At 39.1% G+C, this 10397-nt stretch overlaps 1 gene segment (V, D, J or C); it reads right to left on the bottom strand.

The window, feature by feature from the left end:
- Nucleotides 1–940: 940 nt before the first annotated feature.
- Nucleotides 941–10397, bottom strand: part of LOC130882807 (immunoglobulin heavy variable 3-74-like) — a 28556-nt gene continuing 19099 nt past the window's right edge. The window contains 4 exon segments of the V gene segment in view: nucleotides 941–969; nucleotides 5076–5147; nucleotides 7362–7488; nucleotides 8682–8750. Of these exon segments, the coding sequence occupies nucleotides 941–969; nucleotides 5076–5147; nucleotides 7362–7488; nucleotides 8682–8750 (297 nt within the window).

Below are 10397 nucleotides of genomic sequence, written 5' to 3'. Positions count from 1 at the left end.
GATTATCTGCATTTTGTACATATCAGAGCATATCCTAAATTTAAAAAGCCACTTTAATGGATCTGGGAAAATAACTCTGCACTTTAGATTATTCCGCAGCAGAACTGTTGATTCAGATCTAAACTACGATTTCAGGTCTCCAAGACTGCAAAAAAAGAGCTGTATGGCAACCAAGTTATCTGATCTGGGGGATGTACAGGTAGAATAATCACTGGGGCTTACTGTTCCACCAGTCTAGCCATTTGTTAAATCCAGGCCAAGTGATAGAAGTTCTCTTTATAAATATGGTGCAGGCTGATAGATGAATGAATCACATATCAACATGTACACAAATACACACATACACAGTGAGGGGGAGGGAGGAAGGTAGAGAGAAGGGAAGAAAACAGTTTAATAAATAATTTAAAAAACGCATATCACACTAGAAAACAGAAATTTGAATAAACATTTAGACACTTCAAGAATTACTATATGCTACACCTGTAGAGAGAATCCTGAATTTTATGTGAAGAGGGAGACAAGAAACAGAGGCGTCCAGATTTTATGTCTCTCTGAAGAGGTTCTGTGAACCTGAGTTCTGTGAGCTTTTAGCACCCACTCCTGGACCTTAGGATTCTGCAATGAGGTTTGTGTTTGAGCTCACAGTAGTATTATCTCACAGTGTGCTTTGCAGAGTAATATGTGGCAGTGTCCTCAGACGCCTGACTGCTCATTTACTGGTACAGAGTGATCTGGAAATTGTTTCTGAAGAAGGTGAATTTGTCCTTCATGGCACCAAAAAAGTAGATTGAACTACTACCACCATTAATGAATGCTTACTACTCCAGCCCCAACCCTGTGGCCTGACCAACCCATTAATTCAATAGTCACTGAAGGTGAATCTAGAGTCTGTATAGGAGAGTCACAGGAACTTTCAAGGCTGTACTAAGTCTCTCCCAGGCTACAACAGGGGCACCTCACACTGGACACCTGAAAGCAAAAAGAAATCTGGTGATGAAACTGTCTAGGAGCCATTTTTTTCTTTCTCATGTCCAAAGAACACACATCATCTTATCTCTATAAAATACCTCTCAACATAATTACAAGGAAAACCAGCTGAGCCTCAAGTCCATGATGTGTGTTCTGTGTTCAGTGGTGATCACTGAATGGGGAGACTTGGGAATCCAGGACCAGTCTCCACTGTCAGAGCTGTAGGGTCAGCAGGCCTGATTTTCATGGTCATATAAAAGCCTTATTTGCATGTCTTCCTGCTATACTAAGTCCTGGAGTTGGATCTCAGGGGAAGGCATTTCTCAGAGCAAATAAAAGTATTTTGGAATGATGACATTTATAGAAATCAACACATTATTGTAGTTTGGTATTCATACTTTCCTGATTAAGTATTCATCACCCTTTGTTTTGTTCTCTTTTGTGCATATGCACAGAATTTGCTTTCTTTCCATAATGTCATGTCTCCTTTGTATAAATGTATAATTAAGTAGTTCCACTCATGTCTGTATGACATGATTTCAGTCTGACCCACTGTCTGGTCTGGACATGGCTTCTCCCTGGTGTGTCTTCTGGATAGGGTCTGCCCCTCCAGGTAATGTTTGCAGAACTCCATGACTGTGATGGGAACTGTTTGGAATTTTATTAATTTTCTCACTTCTGAGACAATTGCTGTCCTTAGGCAATAGGACACTTACAATAATACATGTCTTGTCACTGTCTCTCTACCACTTTGTGGCTACTATGTAGTAATATTTCCATTTGCATCAAGCTCACTTGTCTGTCTCATGATGTTCTTTCTTTGATTATTTTAAAATCTCTGCCATTATCATCTCCCTTCTTTACACCAGGCAACTCATGACTGCCTTTATGTTGCTTTAGCCTCATTTTCATTTCTCCAATTAATATTATTAGCTTAACCTGGGCTCTTGAATAAGATTTACGTTGACCTTGTTTTTTTTTTTTTTTTTTAAGTATTTAACAATATTTTTTTCTTTTTGGTTTTTCGAGACAGGGTTTCTCTGTGGTTTTGGAGCCTGTCCTGGAACTAGCTCTTGTAGACCAGGCTGGTCTCGAACTCACAGAGATCCGCCTGCCTCTGCCTCCCAAGTGCTGGGATTAAAGGCGTGCGCCACCACCGCCCGGCCGTATTTAACAATTTTTAAGTCTGTTGTTTCCTTCCTACTCATCCCCTTTCTCTCATCACAATTCACATTTGCTTTCACATCATGTATGTACCTCTGCCATTCATCCCCTTTGTTCCTCAATTAAGATGTCTTCCCTTCCTAGGGTTTTCATTTTAGTTCCACTATCTTAAAAAATGAAGCCAAAACATAAAACACACATAATCTAGGCTCTGAATTTGGTCAAAAAGGCAGTGTTTGTTCCTTCAATCTTTATTATATTGTTTGACATATAAATTTTCTAGTCCTATTCATATTTCCCCTATGCTCAAAGAACACAGAGAAAGAAGAGGCAGAAAGAATGTAAGAGGTGGACCATGGGGAACAGAGCTGGGAAATCTTGTCTATTGGGCATGGTAATCACATTTATGAATCATAATGGTTGTTGTTTCATGTTTAAGCCCTAAAGAAGACCAAGCTAGTTAAAACACTAGTGGAGATTATTCCCTTACCTTACCGCTTACTGAGGAGCTGTTGGATGTAGACAATTCCTGGAGAAGAAGAATACTTCTTTTTTGAGACTGTAGTGATTGGTAGTTTCCTAGGCGGCAATGTTTGTCTCCACACACATGTACATATCACTATTATTAACTGACATTGTACATGTCATGAAGTGGTGAGAAACTTACATTGGTGAGGATATGGCAGAGGGTTGAAGGGGAAATAGCATAGATGTGTGATCATATTTAATTGTATACAAGTAGAGTAGATAATTTTTAAAATAAAGAAAAATAGTACCTACTGAATAACTGAATGGTTTAAAGACAAAACAAAACTCCAATAATGCTTAAGTAAGATTTGCTAAATGTCATATACAGGGGGTCGTCAAGGCAACCCTCAGTAAAAATAATGCTAATGAAGGTGTAATACACATTATTACAGGTGCTACACTCAGTACCATGATAATAAATTCAGCTTAAGACCCCCAGAGTGAGACCATCAGAGAGGCCCAGACTGTAATAAGCAAGGTTTAATCAGCATAATACAAACAAGTTTGGAACTCATCTCTATCCCTGTTACAACAAGGTAGAGAGGAGTTGTATCTCCTCTGTGGGGTAAGCTTTTAAAGGGATAACTACAAAGAGATCTTTGAAGATGCTTTGGCATAGGTACAAGGAATTTTGCTCCCTCCCATTCTGTTAAGTCAGCTTTTTCCTCGTTTTTAGACCAAGGCCTCCATTCTTGAGTTAGGCCATCTTTATCAGCCTGTACCAGGTGGCTGGCTGGGCTGAGCTAAGTGACCTTGTGCTCAGAATCTCCTGGGTAGGAGAGGGGAAGGCCACTATCTTCCTGGGAAAATATTCTGCTAGGAAACTTCTTCTTGCCCTTTTGAGAATAAGGGGTGAGGGTCCCAAAGGGACCAGTAAAAACCAGACTGACAGAGAGAGAGAGAGAGAGAGAGAGAGAGAGAGAGAGAGAGAGAGAAAGAATTCCTTAGTGGAGATGTGCACAGAATAAAATGTGCACAATCATTCACTGTATTGTTGTGCTGGCTTAGTGACACAAATGGAGGACCCTTGATAGTCTGTGCTTATTATTTGGGCAGTGCTCAGTAAAGAAGTACCAGGAAGAGAAATACCAGATACTAGTTGAATAGTGGATGGGCATTTGGGATTCCCATTAGTAAGAGTACATAGGAGGAGGAGGTATGTTACGAGGGAACCCAGAACTATGCGACAATTGTAGGATCTCTAGAGGAGGCAGATGACAATAATCATAAATTTTTATGTTTTATAAATTTGTTGAAAACACATCTAATTTACATTTCTTGAATATCTGATGAGTTTCAAGATAGTCGGAAGCAAAGATCATTTATACCATAGATTCCCCACCATAGAAGACACAGGTGTTTGATCAGTAAAGCTGAAGGCAAACAAGCAACGAACATAGAAAATTATAAAATCATTTATAAATATTTCAGTTGGCATCCCTCTAAGTAGTAAAAAGCCAGAAGAAATCATTCAGAGACTTAAATATTTCAGTATATAAACCTCAAAGTGACTAGTAAGATTGTATGATGTAAGACTGATTGGAACATCAGGGGAGAAATGAAGGTGTTAGGGCACAGTGCCAGGGAACATGACATTTGTTTGTACAGCTTGGGAAATTTCAAAGTTGCCACAACAGCTCCGTTGTGGTGGGGTTCTACAAAAAGCTTCTTAGGTACAAACAAGCCAAACAGGCAGGGTTGGGAGACTGCTTGGGCCATGTACCAGCTATACCATTAGGCTATCCACATGGTAGATGTGGTGTCCGAATCAGCGTGGGTGACACATGAAGAAGGACACTTTAAAGAAATGCCACACTAGCTCAGAACTGAGAAATAGATGGTTATTTATTTACGAGTAGACTCATAAATCAGAATCCTCTGGTTGAACAGAGATTAGAAAACTAATGCCACAGCCAGAAAAGAGGCAGAATGCATGCTCCACATTGGTATAAATAGTATAAGAGGCCATGTTCCAGTGGGCGGGTAACTACTTGCTGTAGGATATCCTACAGCATCCGTGTACAGTGAAAATAGTTAATGAGAACCCAGAGACTGGGCAAGTGAGAGACAGGTTTTGTGAAGGCTGCACCAGGCCAGGTCCTGACTCCTTCAGCTACATTTGGGACAGGGCATCTGAAAACAAGCAATATTACCATCTGCAGATCCTCTCATACGTATCATGACCGGGACTTTCTCCTGAATCCTTGAAACACTCAGAGCTTGGAAAGGTCAACAAACAGTCAGAGGAGCAGCTCCAGGACAGCCATGATTGAGGCTCTAGTGAGAAAAAGATGGGGCTTCTCAGGTAGGCCTAGAATTCCAGCCTGAGCCTCAGGGATGTTTTGTATTTGGGGAGGTTCCTGAGATGAGCACAGGATAAGGTTTCCCCACTTCCCTCAGCTGAACAGATTTACCTTTGTGCTTCTTAGAGGACTGGCGATGGAAACTCTGGAATATTTCCTTGTTATTGTCTGGATTTCTAGACCCTGAAAAACAGGAAATAGTATGAGTGACACAGTGCAGGCCTGGCAAATAAACTTAGGAGTGTTTATACTAAGTGAACCCACATTCACATAATAAAGGCAGCACAGGGTACCATGTCCTAAATGCATTTATACATATATATAAATTCCAGCAGTGGGTTTGGAATGGAATTGGGCCTCCTATTAATCAGAAACCTTGCTTAATGAGCAACTTAAAATGTATTCTCTTCTGAACGTGGCTGACAAGGAGGGCTGACTGAGAAGCCAAGGACAATGGCACTGGGTTTTGATTCTACTGCATGTACTGGCTTTGTGGGAACCTAGTCTGTTTGGATCCTCACCTTCCTACACCTGGTTGGAGGAGGGAGGACCTTGGACTTCCCACAGGGCAGGGAATCCTGACTGCTCTTTGGACTGGAGAAGGAGGGGGAGGATGGATGGAAGGAGGGAAAAAGAAATGGGAGGAGGGGAGGAGGTGAAAATTTGTGATAATAACAATAATAATAATAAAAAGAAAACAAAAAATTATTCTCTTCTTGACAATGGAATCATTCTTGTTCTCATCACCATCTACAAAATAATTTGTGATGAATCAGCTCATTAATATTTAGTATGTATATTTTTGTCTGTTTATATGAGAGGAGACCCCAGAGATGATTTGGTTCCCACCTCACTTAGATCAACCTATTCACCTTTTCATTCGGAACACCATATATGGGGACAAGCTTTAGTACCTTTAATTTTTTGACAGTCTCTCTTTCTTTGGGTACTTTCTGTTTCTCTTTTTAGGATGTAATGCAGAAGAACCCAAATTCCTAAGTATGATTATTGCATTGGTAAGGTATGAGAAGTTTAGCTGTTAACTAAAATTCATACTACAAAATATTGTGCAACTAGTCTTAAGGGTTATATTATCAAAAGTAAAATATAAGTCAGGGAAGCTGAATCATAAAAAGAAGTGGAAAAGAGGAAAGACAGGATCATTAGGAATCCTGTGCCTTGAGGTTTAAATCACCATAGGGAACAAGAGCTTGCAGGGATTTCCTCCATGTATTGGTAGTATAAACCACAGGGGAAGGGAAGTAAGGGGCTGGAGCCAACCTGATCAGTCAGGACTCAGAGAATGTATGTCTCTGAATGACACTTCCTTAGCTTACACATAAGACAGCAGACTCTTCATCATCATCAACAGAGAGTAGGTGTAACTCTGGAAGCCTTTGTTAGCAAAAGCATCAACAAATCACAAACAGAAAATCATAGGACTCAGTTGTCTATGGAAAGGGCTGGTGAGAGAGATGGAATGGAGCTAACTCCAGATGAAATATGCAGATGGGTGGCTGAGAACTTTGGAGCTTGCGAGAACACAAATTTATCTACAGAGGAATTACTTTAGACTTTGAAGTGCAAACTAACTTTTGCCAAGATGCTTACAAACATTTTTTTTTCTCAAATGATAACCAAGTATACTTGGTTAGTTCTTTTGGTTTAGAAGGAAATAATGGATATTTCAGTTTCAAATCTACTTTTGGAAAGTTAATTTGTAGTTTCTCCATCAAATGTTAAAAAGCAAATAGAATAAATTACAAGATACTCAAAATTCCCAAATTTTGTCATTAAACTTAAACTAAACAAGTATCATAATTTCAGACACTTTTTGATATTGCTGATATATATATATATATATATATATACATTATATTATATATATCAGTAATTCAAGTGGTATATATACACATACATAATATATAAAATTAAATGTATGTCTGTCAGGTAATCAGAAGGAATTGGATAGCTTAGAGTGTATGTGAGAAAAAAAATTGTTCTAATGAGTGCACACATAGAGAGTGGAATAGAATATGACAGTGGAGAGGGTCCTCCAAAGATATCCTTGGCTGAAAGAGAAAACCACAGGTTCTGACATTAAAACTCATGCTGATGTAGCATAGTCCAGAGTTTCCTTGATTCTGAAATGAATCTTCCTGGTGGTACTCAGGAAAGATGCTGGTCCTCGCTGCCCCCTGCTGGTTCATAGTGTCTCTATAAGGAAGCTTTTGTGCAGGCTCATACTGGGGATCCCTCCCTGTGTCTCTGGCACAGTAATACATGGCTGTGTCTTTGGTTTGCAGAATGTTCAATTTTTTGAAACCTGGCTCTTGTAGGTGGCCCTGCTGATGTTGATTTGCGATATAAATGCTGAATTATAATCAGTGCACCCACTGCTCCATATTGCTCCCATGCACTCCAGGTCCTTTCCTGGAAGCTGGTAAACACGGTGTACATGATAGCTGGTTAATGGGAATCTAGGAACAGTGCAGGTGATGGACGGGGTCTGAGATGGCTGAACCTGGGACAAGACACCCAGGGAAAAGCAACATCACCATCATTTATACATCTTTTATATGTCTTTCCTGAAACACTGAAACACTTACAGATTGGAGAGATCACCATGCAGAGGAGCAGCTCCTCAACAACCATGTTATCCTGGAGGCTCTATTTAGAAGGGGATGGGACTTTCCAGCTAGGCTTTTTGCTTTTAGCCTGATCCTAAGGACTGCTTTGTATTGGGGGAGGTCCCTGAGAGAATAAAAGTAAGAACAGAGCAAGGGTTACAATTTTCCCTCAGGTGACTGATATTTGCCTTGTACTTCTTGGAGGAAATGGTTGAAAGTCATTAAGAAAACAGTACTTTCACAGGGAAAGAGTTCAAATTAAAAATACACTATGATTATTTTCCATTTGAGAGGTAAAGCCTTATACTTAAGTGCTTGTTCAGTTAATAATTTACATGTGTGTAGGGGACCCGTGGACACTCATTTAATGGTACATGTAAGGATACAGGAAAAGTTTGTAGACATTTATGGTGGTGAGATATTTGTCATTGTAGCTAAAGCAGTGATCATCTGAAAAATGGGAACCTCAGTTTTAAACAAAGTGCCTCTAACAAACCTGCCTGGAGTGACATTTTAGAAACATGGGAATGGCACAATTTCCTTTATCTCTTTATTAAGGAGATGGAGAATATTTACTTTGAAACAGGCAAAGGGAATTTATTGTGAAAGACATTTTATTAATTCTCTTTCAATCAAGCTATATTAAAGCTTACCCAAAAGTTTCTGTGAATCATTCCTTCCTACTTCCATCTTTCCTCTGTCTCTCATTCCTGATGAACCTTTCTTGCTTCTCCTTCTCTCATGTCTCATTTATTCTTTTCTTCCTCTCTTTGTTTACTGTCTTCCTGACAACAAACCTTCTTCTTTATTTCCTTTCTCTTCTCTTCCCTCTCTCTCACTCCCACATCATTTTTTCAAACACTTCCATCCTTTTATTTTTTCTGGCAATATGCTGAAATTTGCTGTTGCTCCATGTGCATAATTGCATTAGATAAATTGTTTCTATTAGACCTTGCCCAACTCAACAGTATTCCTTCAACTGTCTGAGGCTATATTTCTTAGGCTCCAGTTGGTACATCACACACACACACACACACACAAACAAACACACACACATGTGGTGAGAGTCATTTATTTTTAGTATTACCCAGTCATTGATACTGCTATAGAAGTCATACGCTTCAGAAAGAATTACTCTGTCCAAGGTATAAATGATCTATAAGTACAAAGTTAGAAGACAGTTAAAGTGTATGCTGTTTAGCAAAATACAAGTAGTAATTATTGTTATGTGACCTTTGTACTGTAGATTTTAAAATATTTCTGTGTTGTAACTTAAAGTGTTTTAATATTAATTTATTTTTTTATATTTTGTAACATGGGAAGTGGTGAAAAATAGTTCCTTTATTAATTTTTACATTTATTTTACATACTGATCACAGTTTTCCCTCTCTCTTTTCATTTCCTCCCTCAGCCTCCCTTCAATCCCTCCATCCAATATTCATCTATTGTTTTCATTCAGAAAGGGGCAGGGCTTTCATGGACACAAACAACCCATGACATAATTAGCTCACAAAAAATTATTGAAGATATTAGGTTGGTGGGACATAAGTGACCCCTCTCCTCTAATTGGTAGACCATTTATTTTGCTTGTTTTTGCATATGTCTTTTTTTTTTTTTGATGTATGTTTTTATATTATTTGAGAGCTGTCAAAAATATGACAGGAACAGCTAGAACAAGTATTCAAAATTAACCCAATTAACTTCTTAAAGGACAACAGATCAAAATCTGAGACACATCTAGGTTAAACCACAGTCCAAGGCACTGGCCATAATTATCACCAACGCTCAGAATAGAACGCAATACAAGAATATATTTTACAAATCACGAAACTTGTTCAGTCTTTAGGATTCTGTTTCTTATTTAACTTTTTTGAGAAAAGGCTCTACTATGTAGCCATCATTGCCCTAAAACTGGCTATGTAAACCAGACTGGCCTGGAACTAGAGATCTGCCTGTTTCTCCCTCCTGAGTGCTGGGATTGAAGGTTCATGACATCATATCGGACCTATGATTATTATTAAACATTAAAAGAATGCATGGTTAAATACAGGCTTGTACTAGATGTATATTTCAATATGGAACTGATTTCTCCAATCTAAGTGAATAATTTAGTTTAGATGTACAGTTTTGTAACTTTATCAATATATTTTTATTCTAAAGGAGGTAAACAAAAATATTTCCTAGGAAATTTTTTTACCTGTTCTTCAGAATCTCCTTTAAGTTTCAGCTACCTGCCTTCTTATGACCTCAGGTTTATAAAGGTGCAAGTGAGACATAGTTATTGAAGAGCTTCTTTTTTGTTGAAGGCCATGCGAATTGTTTTTCTTTCTTTTTTTTTTTTGTTTTGTTTTGTTTATTTTTTTTCTTTTATTTATTTTTTATTCTTTTTTTAATTAAAATTTCCACCTGCTCCCCGTTTCCCATTTCCCTCCCCTCCTCCCAAATATTGCCCCCTCCCCCCACTCCCCTCCCCCTATCCCCACTTCTCTTCTCCTCCCCCCACACCATTCCCCCTCCCTCTCGATACTGAAGAGCAGTCCAAATTCTCTGCCCTGCGGGAAGACGAAGGTCTTCTATCTACGTCCAGGAAGGTGAGCTTCTAAACAGGCTAAGCTCCCACAAAGCCAGTTCATGTATTAGGATTGAAACCTAGTGCCATTATCCTTGGCTTCTCATCAGTCTTCATTGACCGCCATGCTCAGAGAGTCCGGAATCAACCCATGCTTATTCAGTCCCAGACCAGCTGGCCTTGGTGGGCTCCTAATAAATCAGTTCCACTGTCACAGTGGGTGGGTGCATCCCT

This window comes from Chionomys nivalis, chromosome 10, assembly GCF_950005125.1.
Source record: "Chionomys nivalis chromosome 10, mChiNiv1.1, whole genome shotgun sequence".
Lineage (NCBI taxonomy): Eukaryota > Metazoa > Chordata > Mammalia > Rodentia > Cricetidae > Chionomys > Chionomys nivalis.
The sequence above is the reverse complement of the archived record's forward strand: the minus strand, read 5'-3'. Positions and strand labels throughout refer to the sequence as shown.